At 47.9% G+C, this 22,551-nt stretch overlaps 1 protein-coding gene across 3 annotated transcripts in view; it reads left to right on the top strand.

Annotated features, from left to right (window-relative positions):
• CFAP36 (cilia and flagella associated protein 36) overlaps positions 1-22,551 on the top strand; it is a 343,167-nt gene that overhangs the window by 45,656 nt on the left and 274,960 nt on the right. For all 3 annotated transcript variants that reach the window (XM_078649320.1, XM_078649319.1, XM_078649318.1), the window contains exon 3: positions 3,418-3,519. In XM_078649320.1, coding sequence (XP_078505446.1) covers positions 3,418-3,519 — 102 coding nt within the window. The remainder of the gene's footprint in view (positions 1-3,417; positions 3,520-22,551) is intronic.

The following is a 22,551-nucleotide window of genomic DNA, read 5'->3' as shown; positions in this document are numbered from 1 at the left end:
GTGTAAAGCAGTTGGCTTAAGTACGGTTAGTATAGCTTTGTTAAATTATTCACTCAGGAAGGGTTTGTGCTGGGTACTTTAGAAGAACAAGCTGAGTGAGGAACGCCGGGCGCGGTGAGAGTGCACGAGATGCAGTGCCGTGAGCGTGCACATCGGCGCACGCTGAAGATTGCCGGAGAAGACACGCCGACCTCCGAGTCTGCCTGCTGCGAGGACACGCAAAGAGCCCTGTGAGTGTGGGGGTGTGTGAGAGGGAGGGGATGTGTGTGTGTGTGTGTGTGTGTGTGTGCGTGGGGGGGGTGCCTGTGTGCGTGTGTGCCTGTGTGTGCCTGTAGGTGCGCGTCCACGGTCTCTAGCGAGACCTAATTAACGCGCACAAGCTGTTCACTGTGAAGCGCGTTCACAGACCTGAATCGGCTCGTGCACAGGCTTGAATTGGCTCGTGCACAGGTCTGTGTCCAGGTTTGTCTCCCTTGGAGGCAAACACAGTGACAATAAGTCTCGTTGGCGGCAGCGCTTCGCGCTGCAACGCCAGCGAGACCTAAAAAAAAAAAAAACTGGTTCAGAATCCATGTCCCCTGTCTCAAAACGTGTATAAAAGTGGAATCCAAACCACCTGACTTTGTTCCAGTCCACAGTTCTTGTCGTCATAGGAAGGAAGAATAGAGAGAACAGAGTACTCGGAGAGCGTCAGTATAACCAGGAATGGTGTCTAACTGACAGATAGTCTCTGTTTCCCATATGTGAAAGGACTGCACTTTCTGCTGGAACATCTGATTATCTGCAGAAAGAGCCTAGAAGCTTGCCTGTGTGCAGATCAAGGGAAGACTGTTCCTAGCCATGCATGAGGGTGAACTGTCCAGCAGAAGAGACACAGCGTGTTCCTGCATGTGGAGCAACTAGAGGAAGGTTAGGAACAAAGAGAGTGAGCCAGGAGTAACCTGTGCTGCAAAAGGTCCCAGGTCTCTGCACAGTTCTCAAATGAACTGTATCACTGTGGCACCAGAGTGAAGATTCCTGTGTTGCCTTGCAGCCCACCTCAGGCATGAGATATTATTACTGCTGCTGGTGGTCTAGAAAATGAAAGCTGCCTCATCACCAAGGCGGGAAGCAAGGATCACCCTGTAAACATGAAAACTCCTGGAGGCTGCCGCCACTACAACCGATCAACAGTGTGCAGTCTGCCATGAAGGCTGCCATCACTTCTGCAGATTGGTGTGACCACATAAACCTGCCCAGCAAGTCCTCTCCACAAACCATGACTTAAACGAGACTGCTCGTGCATCCCCTCTCGAAGAAAGGACCAGCAACGTAAGGGTCAGAGTGCATCCCCTGTATGCCAAACAGCCAGAACTACAGTACTACCAAGAGCAGGTAAATGCTGTGTTTAATGTGCATCTTGCCAACTCTTAATAGCTATGGGAATGTTAGAGACAGAACTCAACTACAGTGAGAAGAAAAGGGGCGCTAGAGAGAAGGACGATGTAGAGCTTCACTGTTAGATGTGACTGATTACAGCCTGTATTACAATGTCATGATGTTTTGGAGTATTTAGTTTTGCTATATGATGAAAGTATTTTTCCCAGAATCCAACCCCAATTCACATCTTTCAAGTTTACTTCTGTGCATATGCTCTCAGTGATCACATTTCCAAAATGAGGACATCTTGTGAACTTGGAAGACATTAAGGGCCTCATTTGGATGTCGGTCGGAAATCCTCCGACCACAGTCCCACTGACATCTAAGGTTTCAAATCCAACCGGTCAGGTTTGAAATCGTCCAGTCAATCTGACTGGCTTCCGAAGGGCTCAAGGAGCCCATCGGCCAGTCACAACCGCCACCATAATCCCATATGGAATGCCTTTCCGCCATCGGGATTATGATGTATGTTTCCGACAGGCTTTCCATGTCAGGCTTTCTGACATGGAAAGCCTGTTGGAAAGTGACTTTGGGGGCCACTATCAGGACCCCCTTCTTCAGTGCCCCTCTGTAAATCCATGCACTGGGTGGCAGGCACCGTCTGGTGCCTGCCACACGGTGCAAGCATTTACCCATGACTCACTTTTCTCTATGGTAGCGTGAGCTGCGGCCGGACTCCGACCGCCACACAAGCTCCCATAGGGAAATGAGAGTCTTCGACTGCACTATGTACGCTCGCATCATAATTGCGGTTTCAGACCACCGGCCAGAGGTCGGTCGGTTTCGAAATCACAGGGATGTCGGTCAGAGGCAACTCCGACAGACATCCTAATTAGGGCCTAAGTGTGATTAATGTTTTTCTTGATTCTGGAGAACGAGCTTTTCCATGGGCCCCTTTGTTTCTGCACTTAGCTTATTTAAAACTCACCATTAAATCAAGAGATTCTGATAAAACAATGAAGAACCATTGGTAAAGACCGTTGATTGTGAGCAGCACCCCAAAGTCCCTAGATTCAACCTTATTGTCCTCCAGATTATTTCCAAATAACCCTGCTTTCCAATCAAACTCTCCTTCCCTGGGGTGCTTTTTTCTTTCTCCTTTGCGATTTTTGAAGATCTTTTAAAACAGTTTGTATGGAAAGAACAAAGTGACCTAATGAAAAATAAAATTGATAAATTCGCATCTGCTGGTTATAGAGGAAGTAATATATGCATTACGTGATCAGGTGAGACTTTTTTTATTGTGTCAGTTTGTCACTACAAATTAGAGTCAAAATACTTGTGTGTCTAGTGCAAGTGAGCTCCATGACCCTTATTATTAACTCTATATCGAACTTTCAAAATGTAATATTTTGAGACAAGGAGGTGAGATAATATGCATATTCCCTTTTACTACTGACCTCCAGCAGCCATAAAGAAAGCACCAACAGCGTTATAACACTGGTACGCCTTGATCATTGGCACCAGTTCACCAGAATCGGACTATTTTATTGCTGCACCTGGCACAGAGATAAGTTCAGCTGTTAGGTTGTGCGCTTAAATACTCATTCCTCAGACTTCTCTCTCTTTTGTCAGTAAATTGTTATATGCTGGGCGCTATGAGTGCCATCATTCCCCCCTGTAAGAGTTTTTGATTTGTAATTTGGGCCTTTACCTCTTCCTTATATTTGGTCACAACCCTTATGAACCACACCTCTCCTGCTCCGTGTGCCGCCTATCTTTTATTCTCTTATTTTATAATCCAAAATGTGTAACCTCTGCAATACAGCACATTATGACGTATGTATTTTGCCACTCGATCAAATAAAAAATGCACAAAATATGGATTATGACTATGAAATCAAATAAGGACCTGTCCATAATAAATCTATTGTTAGTTTTTTACTTCTTATGTTTGCATGTATAAAATTGTGTAAAATGGAGTTTGGAAGGAAGATTGTTTTATAACTGTATCATCTTAATGTAATAATCAAATATTATACTGTCATCTTTGTTTAGGTTGAGAAGCTGCTAGAAAGTTATCTCATAGATGTTGGAATTAGTGAAGAACAGTTTCAGCAAGCTATAACATCTCCTTTTGCACAGTCACCCACTTCGCAGGTAAAGTGGCAAAGAGCATATATTAGGTTTCTTTGCAATTCATGTTTTTTTGTCATTGTAGAATATAGGCTTTTCTATTTATAAATGTTCAACAATCCCCGCCATTAAGAGCAAGAAATAACTGAACAGATCAGCATATCATTAAATAACAACACACATTCAGACAATGAAATCGTAGTGCATCCATAGAGATGTCATCCATAATATCAAAAGTAAGTGATGTGTAATGTCACCAGTGAGTTCATCTCTCAAGTCATGAGCACAACATTAGGTGGGCGAGTTAGGTGGGTTTTCGTGTATATACATATATGTTTAAAATTATACTGTGGTAGTAGCCACTTTGCACTTATGATGCAGCTGCACTTTCCATTAAAAACCCAAGTTATAATTTACCTATAACTTTTGACCCCTTGGATGAAGTTGCACCAAATTTGGCAGTCACTTGGCATGGCCAGCTAAAATCAAGTGTGCCAATTTCCGTGCAGATCTTTGCGGGAGATAAAAACCTACAGGGGTGAAAAAATATGTATTTTCCCATTTTAGTTACCATAGAATAGACACCTTCAGGTCAAACTATTGAACGGATTTATACCAAACTTGGCATTAAAGTAAACCTTTACTCCAGAAAGCGTGCTTTTGTTGGTTTGGCGTAAATACATTGGGTGTTTTTTGACGTATACACATTTAAAAAGTTACTGAGTGGTTTAAGATTTTTGTATATCTTGGCCGTGTGGGATCTGTCAGTCCTTGCAAAGTTAAGAACCCAAAAATAAAGGGAATACCATTGGATGAGGGAGCCTTTCCTTCCGTCATAGAAACACAAATTTGAGTGGGAGCCCTTTCAGGACACAGAGCATGTTCCACATGCCCTGAATGAAAATGCTATATATGGCACAAGTCACAATAGGCGGACTCTCAAAGCCTCCCTCTTGAGTCAATTAAAAACAAGTTAAATGAGTCGTAGGCTCTGCAGGTCCTTTTCTGGATTTTTGGAACCCCAACTCCTAAAATAGTATCTGGGTTCTGTAAGTGTGAGACAGCTACTGCAGACCCAGCCCATCATAGGAGAGTTATGGAATCGGCGGATCTTGAAAAGGTACCTGAAATCCTGAACAAGCTTCTTGCCAAGGTACCAAAAACACAAGGGCAAGCCTCACCGACCAATGTATCGTATATTGAGGATTTTTGGATATGCATTTGGAGCCATAAATCTAAGTAAGGCACCACATGTTTCAGAGATTCTTGTTCTGGGATCATGGTACCTGGAATGAACTTTGCCCTAGGTTTGCGGTTCTAACTTAAGATTGGTGAATCTTAAAAACAAATCACAAACTAAAAACCCTGGGGCAAAGGCCAAGCAGAATGATACAAGTCTGATGTGCAATGAGGGTTGGCTGTCTGTGATGAGTTGGAAGTTGTGTGCAGGGCCTGTGTGCAGGGCTTGCCATGCAGCCAAACTCTACCTTGCAGGGCACAGAGACCAGGCTCTACGGTTAACCTACACTGCACATGGCCAAAGGCCATGCAGCAGGGGTTCGGCACCCGTGGGAACTTGGTTGCAGGACCTCCATGGAGTCAAGGCTCTTGGCCACCACCAAGGGGTTGTGGCATTGCCTGGAGGCCACACGCAGTTGAGTCATGCCAGTGGGTGGCCACCTATTGCACAAGGCCAAAAGCTAAGCGCAGAGGAGGTTGGCCATCCCCTTTCTCTCACGCGCATATAAAACAAACCTATATAAGAACGTTTATTTCTTATCGGCCTACTTTTTGTACGTTTTAGATTTTTTGCAAAGAAAAACTCCTAGTTTTAAAACAAACAAGCATTTACAATGCAATCAGTCTCGCCTTTGGGACCTTATAAGTGTTTAGCTACGCCATACAATATCCAGGTGTTGTGCTGCCAGGGATTAAATAGCTATACAATTACTACACACTGGATGATGGCGTGCGATATACAACAACAATTAATATTTAAGGGGAAAAAAGGTCTTCTTATTCTGAATATTCATTATTAACAGGGTTCTGTGTGTCCTCAGAAGGCGGGGGGATTGTGGTGCAACAGCTCCCAGTGAAAAAGTCTGGGTTCATTTAATTTTAGCTTCATTACCATTTGGTGTGGTTGCATTTTAGTTTGCAAAAGAAACAATTGATGGACGGAATGCAGAACAAATCAAAACATTCAGCCCCAGTCAAGAGATATGGGTTAAATCCATCATTATTTTGCTCACCACCCCACCCCAGTATGGACCCATCCATATGCAAATCAGTCTTGACCCTGTTCCTTGTTGGAACAGTCCAGCCCGAACTGCCAAGCCAGGTCCTCCCTGGACCAAAAACAAGCATCCTGGGACCCGTTTCAGGGCATCACCCTTCATCAACCAGGCTAGCTTGAATCCACAAGGAACAGGGTCAAGACTGATTTGCATATGGCTGGGTCCAAACTGAGGTGGTGTGGTGAGCAAAAGAATGACAGATTTAACCCAGATCCTTATGACTGCAGGTGAATGTTTGCATTGTCCAGCATTCCATCCATCAATTGTTTCTTTTGCATATATCGCCCTAAGTGAGAAGGGTAGGCCCAGACGTGGGTCTCGTGCTCACTGCACCACTAGATTGAAGCTAGCCTGGCTGATGAAGGGTAATGCCCTGAAACCGGCCCCAGGATGCTTGTTACTGGTCCAGGGAAGACCTGGCTTGGCAGTTCGGGCTGGACTGTTGCCACAAGGAACAGGGTCAAGACTGATTTGCATATGGCTGGGACTAAACTGACGTTGTGTGGTGAGTAAAAGAATGATGGATTTAACCCAGATCTCTGTGACTGGGGGTGAATGTTTGCATTGTCCAGCATTCCAACCATCAATTGTTTCTTTTTGCATGCTTTTTAGTTTGGGCATCAGACTGTCACATTTGTGCATTCCTGTGTTTGTCTTCATTTATAGTGCTTTTCTCAAACTTGTGATAGTTTCTATCACAAATTACAATTTTAGACTGCTTCTTTGTGTGAAGTTCTTGGGAGGGTGGGGGTCTTGAGTGCTGCTGCCTAACGACTTGTGGGCGTTGCCATGCTCCTCTACAGTATGGCCACTGACCCTCACCACTGACCTGCTGATTCGTGCTGCTCGTCAGCTTCTTTGCCTCAGCCTTGAGATAGCCGAGAAATTGTTAGAAGCAGTGACTGTAGATAAAATAATAAGTGTGGAGCTAGCTAAAGCTGAAGCACTTTGATACCGCTGCCTGTTTTCCTAGGCTCAAGATTCTGAATCATGCACAACCCTAAACCGCAGTGCTACTGAGGAAACAGGCCCCCACTCTGCGACTCACCCGCAACTGGCGACCACTTCTAAATGCCAAGGTGGGGAAAGGACATTGGCTGTAAGGAGAGAGATATCTGCCACAGTGCCAGATATGAGCAGTATTTTATTAACTTAAGCACTGGCCCTCTCTTACAAATAGGTGGAACTTTTCAGATTTTGCTTTCCCATTTACAAGGAAAAAGAAGAGAAGAATGACCTGTAGGAAACTTGCCCAGACCTTCGCACAAGTCGTTCATAAGCCTGGAACAAATGCTGATGCTCATGAGTGTTCTTCACTCTGCAGCAGTACCGGGCACGGCGCAGAGATGGCGAAGCAGGAGCTAGCAGCATTTCTGGGGCTTTTGCTGTGATCCTGCAGTTTGGCGTGTGGTGAAGTCTTGCCCTGTGTGCCTGGGCACAGGATCCCGCTGCTCACATTTGTTGTATTTGGAAGAATGTTGGATAGCTGGGGACTGGAACCAGGCTCTGCAGGTGCCTGCAGCACACACTGAGGTACAGGGGCACCCCAGAGGTGCAGGTAGGTCAGAAGAGGACAATCTAGACGGACCCTCTCACCCTGCACCAATTTCCCTCACTTTGGCCAGCATGTCGGATGAGCAGTGCCGAGAGGAGCTCTTCGTGAAGGTAAGAGGCAGCACCCTGTTTTCAATTCTCATTGACACCTGTGGTCGGGGGTGCACCGTACTCCTGGATCCCAGCTGCCACTCCCACCCCCATATCTAAGAAGCCATTCCCCATCTGTACCTCTTTTCTGCGATAATCGTTTTGTTTAAAACCTGCTCTGTTTCGAATGTGCTCTCCCTAAAAATTATGCAAGTTTTCCAGACAACTTTCTAAGCGCTTTAGACGCTCACTTGTTTGATCAAATTTTAAGCTTCTCTTTATAAAAACATCATCTGCGCCAAGGTAACTCCAGTAAAGCACGCCCTGAAATAGAAAACACACAATCAATGGGTGCCTTTGTTTCCAATCGCTACACCAAAAGAGTGCAACCACTGGATTAGAGGCACCTTATGAGCTGAAAATGAATGACTCTACCTTTGAAATCGCCAAGATAGAAAGGTGAAGATTGAACATTCTTGGGGCGTGCAAAGTCCTCTTTTCAATACAAACCCATGGACCAAACGAAGATCCGCATGGAGGGTGTTCACACTGGATAGGAGTCTAAATATGGCGTGGGTATCACCTTTCTAAAAACCAGACGGGAGGAAGGGCCACCACACGCTGTACTGTGTGATGGCTAAACAAAACATTCTCTGAGTGAAATCGTCAGGGACGGACCTAAGCACGCAAAGGAGGGGCATTTACATAAATGCACCAATAACAAGCCAGTATTTCTGAATGCCAAAGATAGTAACCGATGGCAATTGGTGGGTTTGCCAAACCCCTCAGAAGAGCTATAACCGGTCAATCAAAGTTCGACCTAAAAAGAAAATCAAAAACACAGATAACTTTAAGAGAAAAAAACTGTTTTGCAAATCTTCTGGTGCTCTTTGATTTGCTTGAGTTGAACATCACAATTTTGCTCACCACCGCATCTGCCCATGTTGCTCCTGTAACATATCTTCCTCCAGCTGATATCCAGCATACAACATAGTTACTGCTGATACTAGCTTCTTCAGTGTCTCTCTTCATGTTCACTTCTCCTACAATTAACTGATGTTTATGCCGTGCATAAATATGCTTGTGCACTGACGTGACAAACCTGTATTTTCCTCAGCTATCGCTGCTGAGCCACTGAGCGCGTAAAAGTCTTTTTTACATACTAGGCTGACAATTTTTTTATTTCAGTCGGTAGAATGGTGAAAACTTTCCATACGATTGACCTATAATCCTCTTGTTGGAACATCTTTCTCTTCTTCATTTCTTTGCCCTGGATTTCTTATCTCCCATTGTTTTTTTCCAGAAGCCATTTTTAAAGAGGAAAAGGTTTTGTTTCCACAAAAAATAACGCATGGATAAAAACTCTTCAGTCTCATTTGCTGTCTCATTTTATCCTGTTGGAACGTGTGGAGGCAGTCGGGGTGAAGGGTGGAACCAACCTATGGATAAAATCTTTTCTTTCAAAGAGAGCTCAGGCAATTTACCTCCCCTTTTTCCCCTCTTCCCCTCGAGTTTCAAGGAATTAAGACGGGTTTCTCATGCTCAGCCTTAAATCCCACTCTGTTTAGCATCCACATGGCATATTTCTCCAAGGTTGTAAAACCATAGGGTTTTAATATAATATCATATGCTACTGACACTCAACTCGAGCCCCTTCTAGCAGGTAGACAATGTTGGAGTGTTTCCAGTGTTACCTTGACGCTGTAGCAAATTGGATGCAAAAGATCTGTCTTAAGTTGAACTCCAATAAATCGGAAGTCAGAAACCGTGGAGTAAAATAAAAAAATAACTTTCTTTTAAATCACAAATCCGGAAAATGACTACAACTTGTTTTGGGGTACTCAAGTCATTACAAAATACTTTAAAATTCTTATCTGTCTACACAAGGAAGCCTATTTTTCACGCTCTGGTGACTTCAAGGTTGGATTATTCCAACCCTCTATACCTATGGGTCCCTCAAGGTTTCTAAACAAACTGCAGCTGTTGCAAAACCTGTAATTTTAAATGGCCCAAGAATACAGTTCATATGGCCTGGACTAAAAAAGCTCCACTCGTTGCCCATGAATAAAAGGGTCATTTTTAAGGCCTTGTTGATCACCTTTAGAGTCAACTACAAAAAGGGGACTCTTTACCTTTGCAGGAGATTCAGCAAATATTTTCCCCAAGATAGATATAAGGTCCTATAATCAGGGACTCCTTTTCATTCCTATAGTGTGGCTGGCCAGGAGGGGTGGTCAGTCTTTCTCCCTTCTGATAGCGATCCTGTGGAATTGGCTGCCTGAAGAGCAAAGGGACACACCTTCAGAAGTTCAATTAAAAAAGATATGAAGTTCTTTTCAGGGATGTTTAGGCTGGAGTGGGAGGGATTGTTTCAACTTCTGGCAGCACTGGGAGGCTGCCTTGAAAGCAGCTGTTTGTGCTTTATACCTAGCATTTCAATCATTCAGAGCTTTCATATGGCAAGGAGTGCAGTGATCTGTGAAAAGAAGTCAAAAACTATTTGAATGTGGAGCAATAAATTCTCATGAATCAATTGAACCACTGCAATCGTCTTCAAGGATCCGCAGTTCCTAGGAAATGGGCATGGGTGGATCCGTCACGCCATAGATCCGCTGTTTTGATTCCTGATACAGCACATCCTATAAAACATAAAATATTGAAATGTACAGATACTTTTTCACAAGTTCCCTTGTAACTACGGCCCAATAAATTCTCCTTGACCCTCAGGCAAACAGCAGCTTACCAACTTGAGCAGGAGATACACAGCCTACCACCTTTGCATCTCTCATGACTTACCTGGAAATAATACATTTTAGGCACCTCTCCTATCCTGCCAGGAATGCAGTTTATTTTAGTGCATTACGCATCCTTTCTGCATAGGATGTGTACACGTAAGTAAGGCATACTATTGTTTTAAAAGGCTTTATTAATATTTGAAAGCCCGGTTTCAGTGCAGAATTAAAAAAAAAGTGCAATTCCAGATATAATTATGGTGAATAAAATAAAAATAAAACAAGTAAATAATATGAAACGGAGCGCATAACAATGAAAGTTTCTGAGGAAGTCTTTCTTCCCTTCCTGTCTACATTACCTCCAAAATACTGCACAAAATAGGAGAAATGTAAATACCGTATAAACATTCCTGCCATCATAATAGTAATTTTTCTGTGTCGCTGGGCGGAAGGCAATGACGTTATTTGTCTTTTTGAGGCTGTTCTTCAGACTTCAAAGGGTGCAGAATGCTGCGGCTCGGGCCATTGTTGGCCTCCCTAAATTTTGTTCAGTGTCCAGCACGATTTCTGCTTTACACTGTTTGCCGGTCAGGCAGAGAATTAAGTTCAAGTCGCTATGCCTGGCTTTCAAAATCTTGAAGTTCTCTTCGCCGCCGGCACTCGCCAACTTGCTCCTTCCCTATACTCCGTTGAGGTCGTTGAGATCGGAGGCCCTACATCTTGCAGTCTGCCCCCGGTTCAAACTCAGTAGGATGGGCGGTCGCTCCTTTCGAGTACTTGCCGCTGGTTTGTGGAACGCTCTCCCGGTGCATATCCGTGAGTTGAATAATCTCACTGTTTTTAGGCGCGCGATCAAGACCTTTTTGTTCTCTGTACCTCTCTAGGGCTTTCCTTTCCGTTCTGTGTTATGATTCAGTACCTGCTCAAGCGCCAGGACGCCCCTTCGCTGGGGCAGCTGTGCGCGATACAAAAATTAATAACATAACATAACATTCTCAGGAGAGCAAGATAGCAAGCAAAGGAACACAGACGTTTCAGGTTGTTTATCATTAAACCTCTTTCTGAAACATTTGGAGCACCTCTATCTTAATAATTTTGGACAGAGCCAGGAAGCAGCGACAACCTGTCAAGGATAATAATCTCCTGTTGTACATTGAGATGAAGATGTATTGAAAGTGGCAGCATTTGAAGCGCCTCTACCCTAATAATTTTGGAAGACCCAGGAAGCAGTGACAACCAGTCAAGGCTAATATTCTGCTTTTGTACATTGAGATGATGGTGTATTGGAAGTGGCAACAATGTCCAAGGGTGGAAGAGCATTCATTCTGCCCAAAATCAATAATTCTGCACATCCCATACAGAGAAGAAAGTAAATGAAGTACTTGAAGCTGCAGATGAGATAGACCTGAGGTTGTAGGCTTTCTCCACATGCTGCAACAGCTGTTAGCACAATTAAGAAGCTGGTCATCTCTCAAGAACTTAAATACCACAGAGCCTTCTTCAAATACCACAGAGTCTTCTTCACAAGTTTGAAGCAATGAAGACTGCAAAAAAGTTTAGAACAAGCATTTACAATGCAATAGGTCTCGCAATCGCGAGTCTTTGAGCTATTGGCACTGTAAATGGCAATGCCTTTTATAAAAAAATTAAAAGACATTGCCATTTATAATACCAACAGCGAAAACCTTTGCAAAACCAACACCTATTGCATTGAAGAGTGTGGTGTCCGTGAAGCTGGCGCTACGCTTATTGTTAAAGTTAAGAAAAAAAAAAGAAAAGAAAGACCCAGTGTCCCTGAAGCGGGCATCGTGCTCATTACTAAAGTTACAAAAAAAATTATGAAACCGAGCGAGGTGTCCCTGAAGCGGGCACCGCGCTAAGTATTAAAGTAAAGAAAAAAAATTGGAACCGAGCACGGTATCCCTGAAGCGGGCACCACGCTCAACATCAATGCTTTTTAAAAAAAAAAACATTTATACTGAGCGCGCCATCCCTAAAGCAGCTGCCAAGCTCAGCATGCATATACAAAAAAAAGCAGCCGACATTGTCCCCATCAATGTCTATTATCAAAGTAATGTTCACCTGCTAACATAAAGCGGACCGTGTAACAAACCAAGTAGAAAGTACAGTCCTTATGGGCGGTAACAAATGGAGACAACGTTGTACTAAGGAGGGACTAACAAGCCTCATAATGAATCGGAATCCAGCCCTCATGAAAGACAAAGACACAAAGCCAATGACAACAAGCATTGGAAATGCAATAGGGCTCGCATTAGGAAAGTTTGAGCTATTGGTCTTATAAATTAATTTTTTTTTATTTATGTGTTATTTTTTAAAATAGCTAAATTAATAGCTTTATCATTTACAATGCCAATAGTTAGAACTTTCGCAAACACCTATAGCATTTGTAATGCAACATGTTTTGTATTTACGTGACTTAGATGTATTGATATTACAAATAACAATGGCTTTTAATTTTTTTAAATAATTAATACTTAAATAATTTATTTAATTTGTAATGGCAATAGCTTAAACTTTTGTAAATAACTTTTGTGAAGATTATGTTCAGTGTTTTTTATTGTGACGAAAATCCAAGACCAGAAGTGAAATATTAACATCTTTTTGTGATTTGTAATAAAGCAAGAAAGCTTGAAAACAGCTTGAAACATTGAAAGAACATATTTGAACCAGTGATGCTGTGGTGGTGCTGAGTGAGGCTGTGGTTGCGCTGAGTGATGCTGTGGTTGCGCTGAGTGATGCTGTTGTTGCGCTGAGTGATGCTGTGGTGGTGCTGAGTGATGCTGTGGTGGTGCTGAGTGATGCTGTGGTTGCGCTGAGTGATGCTGTGGTTGCGCTGAGTGATGCTGTGGTTGCGCTGAGTGATGCTGTGGTTGCGCTGAGTGATGCTGTGGTTGCGATGAGTGATGCTGTGGTTGCGCTGAGTGATGCTGTGGTTGCGCTGAGTGATGCTGTGGTTGCGCTGAGTGATGCTGTGGTGGTGCTGAGTGATGCTGTGGTTGCGCTGAGTGATGCTGTGGTTGCGCTGACGGGTGTGTGCATCGGTGGAGCTTAGTGGGTGCATTGGTGGAGCTGTGTGGTGGGTGCATTGGTGGAGCTTAGTTAGAGCATCGGTGAAGCTGTGTGGTGGGTGCATCGGTGGAGCTGTGTGGTGGGTGCATCGGTGGAGCTGTGTATTGGGTGCCTCGGCAGAGCTGTGTGGTGGGTGCATCAGTGGAGCTGTGTGGTGGGTGCATCGGTGGAGCTGTGTGGTGGGTGCTTCGGTGGAGCTGTGTGGTGGGTGCATCTGTGGAGCTGTGTGGTGGGTGCATCTGTGGAGCTGTGTGGTGGGTGCCTCGTGGAGCTGTGTGGTGGGTGCCTCGGTGGAGCTGTGTGGTGGGTGCCTCGGTGGAGCTGTGTGGTGGGTGTCTCGGTGGAGCTGTGTGGTGGGTGCATCGGTGGAGCTGTGTCGGTGGAGCTGTGTGGTGGGTGCCTCGGTGGAGCTGTGTGGTGGGTGCATCGGTGGAGCTGTGTGGTGGGTGCCTTGGTGGAGCTGTATGGTGGGTGCCTCGATGGAGCTGTGTGGTGGGTGCCTCGATGGAGCTGTGTGGTGGGTGCATCGGTGGAGCTGTGTGGTGGGTGCATCGGTAGAGCTGTGTGGTGGGTGCATCGGTGGAGCTGGGTGGTGGGTGCATCGGTGGAGCTGTGTCGGTGGAGCTGGGTGGTGGGTGCATCGGTGGAGCTGGGTGGTGGATGCATCGGTGGAGCTGTGTCGGTAGAGCTGGGTGGTGGGTGCATCGGTGGAGCTGGGTGCATCGGTGGAGCTGTGTCGGTGGAGCTGGGTGGTGGGTGCATCGGTGGAGCTGGGTGGTGGGTGCATCGGTGGAGCTGTGTCGGTGGAGCTGGGTGGTGGGTGCCTCGGTGGAGCTGTGTGGTGGGTGCCTCGGTGGAGCTGTGTGGTGGATGCATCGGTGGAGCTGTGTGGTGGGTGCATCTGTGGAGCTGTGTAGGTGGAGCTGTGTGGTGGGTGCATTGGTGGAGCTGTGTGGTGGGTGCATTGGTGGAGCTGTGTGGTGGGTGCATCGGTGGAGCTCTGTGGTGGGTGCATCGGTGGAGCTGTGTGGTGGGTGCATTGGTGGAGCTGTGTGGTGGGTGCATTGGTGGAGCTGTGTGGTGGGTGCATTGGTGGAGCTGTGTGGTGGGTGCATCGGTGGAGCTCTGTGGTGGGTGCCTCGGTGGAGCTCTGTGGTGGTTGCATCGGTGAAGCTGTGTGGTGGGTGCATTGGTGGAGCTTAGTGGGTGCATTGGTGGAGCTGTGTGGTGGGTGCATTGGTGGAGCTTAGTTGGAGCATCGGTGGAGCTGTGTGGTGGGTGCATCAGTGGAGCTGTGTGGTGGGTGCATCAGCGGAGCTGTGTGGTGGGTGCATCGGTGGAGCTGTGTCGGTGGAGCTGTGTGGTGGGTGCATCGGTGGAGCTGGGTGGTGGGTGCATCGGTGGAGCTGTGTAGGTGGAGCTGTGTGGTGGGTGCATCGGTGGAGCTGGGTGGTGGGGGCATCAGTGGAGCTGTGTGGTGGGTGCCTCGGTGGAGCTGTGTGGTGGGTGCCTCGGCGGAGCTGTGTGGTGGGTGCATCGGTGAAGCTGTGTGGTGGGTGCATCGGTGGAGCTGTGTGGTGGGTGCTTCGGTGGAGCTGTGTGGTGGGTGCATCTGTGGAGCTGTGTGGTGGGTGCCTCGGTGGAGCTGTGTGGTGGGTGCCTCGGTGGAGCTGTGTGGTGGGTGCATCGGTGGAGCTGTGTGGTGGGTGCCTTGGTGGAGCTGTATGGTGGGTGCCTCGGAGCTGTGTGGTGGGTGCATCGGTGGAGCTGGGTGGTGGGTGCCTTGGTGGAGCTGTATGGTGGGTGTCTCGGTGGAGCTGTGTGGTGGGTGCATCGGTGGAGCTGTGTGGTGGGTGCATCGGTGGAGCTGTGTCGTGGAGGTGGGTGCATCGGTGGAGCTGGGTGGTGGGTGCATCGGTGGAGCTGTGTGGTGGCTGCATCGGTGGAGCTGTGTGGTGGGTGCATCGGTGGAGCTGTGTGGTGGGTGCATCGGTGGAGCTGTGTGGTGGGTCGCTCGGTGGAGCTGTGTGGTGGGTGCATCGGTGGAGCTGTGTGGTGGGTGCATCGGTGGAGCTGTGTAGGTGGAGCTGTGTGGTGGGTGCATCGGTGGAGCTGTGTCGGTGGAGCTGGGTGGTGGGTGCATCGGTGGAGCTGGGTGGTGGGTGCCTCGGTGGAGCTGTGTGGTGAGTGCATCGGTGGAGCTGTGTGGTGAGTGCATCGGTGGAGCTGTGTGGTGGGTGCCTTGGTGGAGCTGTGTGGTGGGTGCATCGGTGGAGCTGTGTGGTGGGTGCCTCGGTGGAGCTCTGTGATGGGTGCATCGGTGAAGCTGTGTCGGTGGAGCTGTGTGGTGGGTGCATCGGTGGAGCTGTGTCAGTGGAGCTGGGTGGTGGGTGCATCGGTGGAGCTGGGTGGTGGGTGCCTCGGTGGAGCTGTGTGGTGGGTGCCTCGGTGGAGCTGTGTGGTGGGTGCATCTGTGGAGCTGTGTGGTGGGTGCCTCGGTGGAGCTGTGTGGTGGGTGCCTCGGTGGAGCTGTGTGGTGGGTGCATCTGTGGAGCTGTGTGGTGGGTGCCTCGGTGGAACTGTGTGGTGGGTGCATCGGTGGAGCTGTGTGGTGGGTGCCTTGGTGGAGCTGTGTGTTGGGTGCCTCGGTGGAGCTGTGTGGTGGGTGCATCGGTGGAGCTGTGTGGTGGGTTCATCGGTGGAGCTGTGTGGTGGGTGCATCGGTGGAGCTGTGTGGTGGGTGCCTTGGTGGAGCTGTGTGTTGGGTGCCTCGGTGGAGCTGTATGGTGGGTGCCTCGGTGGAGCTGTGTGGTGGGTGCATTGGTGGAGCTTAGTTGGAGCATCGGTGGAGCTGTGTGGTGGGTGCATTGGTGGAGCTGTGTGGTGGGTGCATCAGTGGAGCTGTGTGCTGGGTGCATCGGTGGAGCTGTGTCATTGGAGCTGTGTGCTGGGTGCATCGGTGGAACTGTGTGGTGGGTGCATCGGTGGAGCTGTGTGGGTGGAGCTGTGTGGTGGGTGCATCGGTGGAGCTGTGTCGTTGGAGCTGTGTGCTGGGTGCATCGGTGGAGCTGTGTGGTGGGTGCATCGGTGGAGCTGTGTAGGTGGAGCTGTGTGGTGGGTGCATCTGTGGAGCTGTGTGGTGGGTGGAGCTGTGTGGTGGGTGCCTCAGTGGAGCTGTGTGGTGGGTGCATCGGTGGAGCTGTATGGTGGTGTGCCTGAGTGATGTGGTGGTGTCCTTGTAATCTTACCTAGTCACTCTTGCGGTCACATTTTAGAGCTTCAATTCTTGAGTTTCATATTCTGTTGTATGCAGCTGTTTGCACCAAGGCTGAGCTTTGTTTCTACTATTTCCATTTTTGTCTGCCAGATGTTTGGAGACTTTTCTCAGAACGTAGGAGGAGGGAAAAATATTATATTGGTACGTAGCTTTTGCTGGCGGTGAAGTGCGGGAAGCAATTTCTGTAAACGACATGGGCAGCCTCAGCCTTTTAGAAGCGCCACAGATATTAAATACGTGCAGTCAGTGTCCACTTAATAGGAACATATTCAGCGGTACTGGTCTCACAAATTCTCAATTTTACAACAGGCCAGATTTAAGTCACTAAGTCATATATTTAACAAGATGCAGCTTTTGGAATTCAGAAAACAAAACATCATCTGATGGAACAGCGATAAAGGTATCATTGCTAACTAACCATTGAAATGGGGGTTCATTCATTTCTAATTGGCGCATGAAAAAAGGATTCTCAAGGTTTTTGGTTTCAAGGACAGCTTTTACATCACTGCTGAATGCAGACCTTGAAAACGCCTCCCTAATGACATGCACTCTACGTTCAGAAGTAGAAAGTTCCCTTTCCTGGCCCTTATGTTACAGACTAAGAGGTTAAGAGATGTACTTGGGGAGGGGAAGTTGGATCTGGCACGAAGGACAGAGACAGAGCGTTCCTCCAACACTTCACAAGTGTCCCTGAAAACCAAAAGCATTTTTACCACTGTACGTAGCAAAACATTTTTAAAACAGGAATACACACATAATTGCAATGTTCCTGCTCTAGCCCTCGGGTGAAACCTGCAGTCCGAAAGGGAACGTTTAAAGTGGAATTAAAGGGTTAATGGTGAGAGAGTTTGAGCCCATTCACTGTAACCCTGGGAGCTGGCCGAAGAGCTAGGATGGGTGCAGGATGGGTGCAGGATGGGGCGGGGGGGCCTGGAGGCGGATAACAGGGAGGAATGTCTTAGACCATTAATAAACAGTGCCCATCCCAATGAGTTTAGAAAGCTGGAGAAACGAAACTCAAGGAGAGCGAGGCAGAGAGAGGAAACGAAACTTAGTGGAGGGGTTGAGGTTACAAGATTAGAGCGAGCGATGCATTAGGGAAGAGAAGAGAAATTGAGCAGCAGCTGGGGGTAGACAATGTAAACAAGCCTGAAGCATACCTCAAAGAAACGTCCGGCCGTGAATAATTAGGGGGTGAGAAATGCGCTGGGAGGGCTGCCTTTAATGTGGTAATGCGAGGCAGCCAGGCAGGCAGCTGATGGCATTGTGCACGCGCTTTTTAGGGCTTGTGCTTGCGCAATGACCTAAAAAGCACATGCACTGCAAGGAATCGCCAGTGGAATCGCCAGTGGTGGTTAAGCTCTGTTTAAGCCACAATAGAGCTTCGCCAGCTATGCGCAGAAGCGCATCAGCAGGTGAGCCCTAAAAAGGGGCAGTGAGTGGACGGGGCTGCTAGTGCATACCTTAATACAGCATGGCTTGCAATGTGGAGCAGTGCATGCATGCTGCAGCTAGGCTAGACCTAAAAAGAGAAGTCGTTTCTATGAAGTGTTACTCAAAAGATGCTGCGGACAACACAGCACCAGGCTCGTTAGAAAAGTAATCTGGATTCTGTCGGCTCCTGATTGCTGCGCACTGGCGATAATCTGATGCAGAACTTGCCCGGATCGTGTCAATATCTCAGCTTGATCCGCTATTGGAGGACCCCCTGCCTCAAAAATGTACATATCTAAATGTAATCCATACATGATGGAAAGAATGAATGTTTCAGTGTCATTAAATATTTTAGTTCACTAGTCCTAAACATTAAAAAGCGTTTTTCGAAGCAGCACGAGGGTGCGCACACTTTACAAGAATGCCGCATAATGTGCACTGTCTTGGATCGTAAGGAGCCCCCTCAGTGCCACACTTATAACAAATGTATTAGTCACAAAACTGCTGTGCGTTGCTGTTTGTGAATCGGCAATGGTGCTCCAGGAGCCCTTGTGATGCGTAAACCCAACGCGAAAGACTGGTTTTAAACTGAATGCACAGAATAAACAAGAGAGAGAAAATTTATCTCAGGAGAAGCACAAGAGAAGCATTCTTAAGGGGTAAGAACCGTAAAGGAGAGAGAAGAGGCGTGAAAGACATTCCTGGCCAAGGGATGTAAGTACACTGAAGCAGGGGGCGTGGCTTACATCAAAACAAAGGCATTGCGAGATACCCTGCAGCAGTGACTTGTCTGTCATGACTCCTATTTAATTACCATGCGTATCTCTGTGAACAAGCTGTCATTTCCACTGTCCAGCAGAGGGCGCTGCTGCTCCATCCGACTGCATGCTTTTTTAATTTTTTTATATAATTTTCAAAACCTTTATTGACAAGTTCAAAACAGTCAGAATACAGTTTGCATCAGATCAGACCAAAATTTACACAGTGGATTCCGAGTCAAATATTGTATATGTAAAGACATTCCCCAAATGCAAATGACAAATTCCATGTGATATTGTTGTGACAACAAAATACATGTGTATCCCCTCCCAAGAGGAGGTGTGGGCACCACTGCAGTGATGGTGGCACGTGCAGCGAACAGGGGAGGGAGAGGGATAGAGGGAGGCAGTCACTGACCAGCACTAGCGGCCACCGCGGGCTGGGTGCCGCAGGAAGCGCGGGAGAGGCATCGCGGCTCGAGGGTATTCGGGAATGGATATATGTCACTAAAGGCCCCCATATGTCACTTGGACGAGACCTCGCAGGTAGTAAGTCCCAGAATTCCGATAGCAAGGTCTGGCATCTGGAGGCGTCCTCAAGCCAATGAGCGAATTTAGGAGCCGTTCTGCGACCCCAGCACATGGCCACCCCACGCCTAGGAGCATTGCGACCAAGTGGTGAGAAACATCCGGCAGAATTTTACAAAGCCTAGCAGACACAGCGGAGGATCGGGCTGCACCATCGCGGAGGTAATCTCGGAGATAGCAGCGCATACTGCCTGCAAAAATTCTGACAACTTGGGGCATAGCCATGCTAGATGAGCAAAGTCCGCAGCAGGGGCAGCGCAGCGCATGCAACCATCGCTGGGTTGGAGTCCTAATTTGTGAAGCTGGACAGGAGTGAGGTATAGCCTGTGTAGATACTTGAAATGAATAAGACGAAGCTGGTAGTTGAGTGACAGTTTCTTTGTCTGATTGCAGCAGTAGAGCCAGTCGGCCTGGGCGATGTCCATGCCCTGGTCCACGCCCCACGCTACGCACGCCCGATCAGTGGAGATGGAAGTGGACGACAACGTGAGGGCATATAATTTAGTGACTATTATGTGTGGAGTCCGGGATGTGTATATGAAATCGAGGGCTGGCATCGTAGGCGGAGGCTGGGGGAATGTAGGATGTAACTCCCGGCATATAGCGTGTAACTTATAAAACAAGAGTGTGTCCAGTGGACCAGAAGAGGTGGGAAGAGAATAGAATGTGTTGTCGGGATATAAATCTGCCAATGTCGTCAGGACCAGACGTGATGCATATTTGGACATGCCGGAAGGCTGGAGAGGGGGAAAAGCAGGATGACGCACAATCGGCATGGCATTTGCCGACAGCATCGGGAGATTGGAGATTCGGCGCAGACCGGACCAGGCCCAATGCAATGTCTCAACCGTGTCCACCTCCACCCGCGGGCGTCACGCCAGGGCAAATAGGGCCATTGTCAGCAGCCAGGGGAATGCAATATCAGTCTCCACAGCCACGTGTGGTTGATAAGGAGAGGGGTGAATCCAAAAATGCAGAAAGCTGGCCTGAGAGCATAAGGCGTAAAGTTTGAAATTAGGAGCACCCATACCCCTTACCGACATAGGGAGAGTGAGGATATTGTACGCAACTCTAGGTTGTTTACCAGCCCAGACTAGTGAGAAGATTGAGGAACGTAGTTTGCGAAAGAAATGAGCAGTGAGGAGGATAGGGATGTTCAAAAAAAGGTAAAGGAATTTCGGTAAAACCATCTTAGCAATGGCTATGCGGCCGGCAATAGACAATGGAAGCAGACTCCAATTCGGAATTTTGGATTCTAGCCAATCCACGGCACGCCCGAAGTTAGATCTCCAGAGGTCATCCAGGTCCCTACCCAGCCAGATACCCAGGTAGCAGGTGGGGCCAGAGGCCCATATAATGGGAAAGTCCATTGTAAATGGTCTGGTGGCATCCGTAAGGGAGAATAACACAGACTTACTCCAGTTCACCTGTATGACAGACAGTCCACCAAAGCGTATTATCCCACGTACAAGAGGGCTAAGATTGTCTTGGGGGTGGCGAACATGCAAAATGATGTCGTCCGCATACATAGAGACCAAGAGGGAGCGGGCTGAGAAACCTATACCCCTCTGAGTGTGATGCTGCCGGAGTCTGGCCGCAAGAGGCTCCATTGCCATTGTGAATAGCATAGGTGACAGAGGACATCCCTGCTGAGTGGCGCGTTCAATACAGATGGGCTCCGATATCTGCCCATTCATTCAGAGAGAAGCCGAGGGGCGGGTGTATAGAAGAGATATCTTGTATAAACATAGTGCTACAACCAACGCGTGGTAGGAGAAAAAATTAAAAGGGCCATTGTAGCGTGTCGAACGCCTTAGTCGCATCTAGAAGAGCGGCCACTGCGGGGAGGCTGGGGTTGATCTGGTGAAGAACCGAAAATATGGTCCGGAGGTTGTGCAAGTTGGCCCGGCCAGGAATAAAACCAGACTGGTCAGGGAGGGCAATGAGAGGCATGAGTAGAAGGCGGCGAGAGGCGATTATTCTAGCGAAGATGTTATTGTCAATATTAATAAGAGAGAGGGGGCGATAGGAATCGCGACAGTCGGCTGGCTTGTCAGGCTTGAGTAACAGCATTATCATTGCCTCACGGAGGGACGGAGGAAAGAGGCCATTATCAAAAGAGTTGTTGTACATAGCAGCCAAATGTGGTTCTAAAAGCGATACATACGTTTTATAAAAAGAGGCTAGAAGACCATCCAGACCGGGGGCCTTGTCACCAGGCAAGCCGCTGATGGCAGCAAGTATTTCCTCCCTAGTAAAGGGCTCCTCTAAGAATTTCCGATGATAATCCTGCAGCCATACCAATGCGATAGTCTCGAAATATTGTTCAAAGGCCTCGCGAGGCGGGGGAGGGGGTGAGGGGGGGGGGGGGCAGCAGTATAGAGCTGCGAGTAAAAATCCATGAAACAGGCCTTAATTTCTTCAGGAGAGGTGGTTCTAGCGGGGCCCCCATTGTTGAGAGCCGTAATATATATGACACAGCACGAGGAGGGCATAGAAGGTTGGCTATGGTCTTTCCAGGCAGATCGCCCTCCCCGAAGCAAAGAGCTCGGGCCTCTCTGCCCAGAAAGGCAAGTTCTCTATCAGCCTCTTCAGAGAATTCAGTGTGCTTTCGTCTTAAAAGCGCGAGGATCTCGGGCATGGGGCGTGCAGCCTGGGCAGCATCCAGAGTCCTGATTTCAGTTTCCAACTTTGCCAAAGTGGTGCGGATAGAATGGAGGACACCGGCCTGTTTAGAAATGCACTCGCCTCGTATTACTGTTTTGAAGCCTTCCCAGAGAACGGAAGGAGATTCTACGGAGCACACATTTAGATCAAAATAATTGGGGATTGCTGTTTGGATCTCGTCGCAAAAGACTGTGTCGTGGAGCGCGTTCAGAGGGAGCCGCCATGTGAATGCTCGCTGTGGGTAGTTAGGGAGACGAAGGCTGATTTGAACCGGTGCTTGATCCGAAAAGGTACCCGCCATATGGGTTACAGTGATAAGCCGGGTGAGGACGTCCGGGGAGGTGAGTGAAAGAGCAATGCGTGACCAGCAGCCCGAGCCCTGGTGATGCAAGTGCCCTTGCAGGCATCAGGCCACACATGACGTCAGGCATCATAAAGCGAGTTGTCAGTAAGTATGGACTGAAGTGATGCGGTAGCGCGTGGATGGGAAGAATGAGGACCAGAGCGGTCCAGTGCCGCTGAAAGGGTAACATTAAAATCTCCCCCCTCCCCAGAGAATAGCTGCTGGG

This window comes from Lissotriton helveticus, chromosome 6 (assembly GCF_964261635.1).
Source record: "Lissotriton helveticus chromosome 6, aLisHel1.1, whole genome shotgun sequence".
NCBI lineage: Eukaryota > Metazoa > Chordata > Amphibia > Caudata > Salamandridae > Lissotriton > Lissotriton helveticus.
The sequence above is the reverse complement of the archived record's forward strand: the minus strand, read 5'-3'. Positions and strand labels throughout refer to the sequence as shown.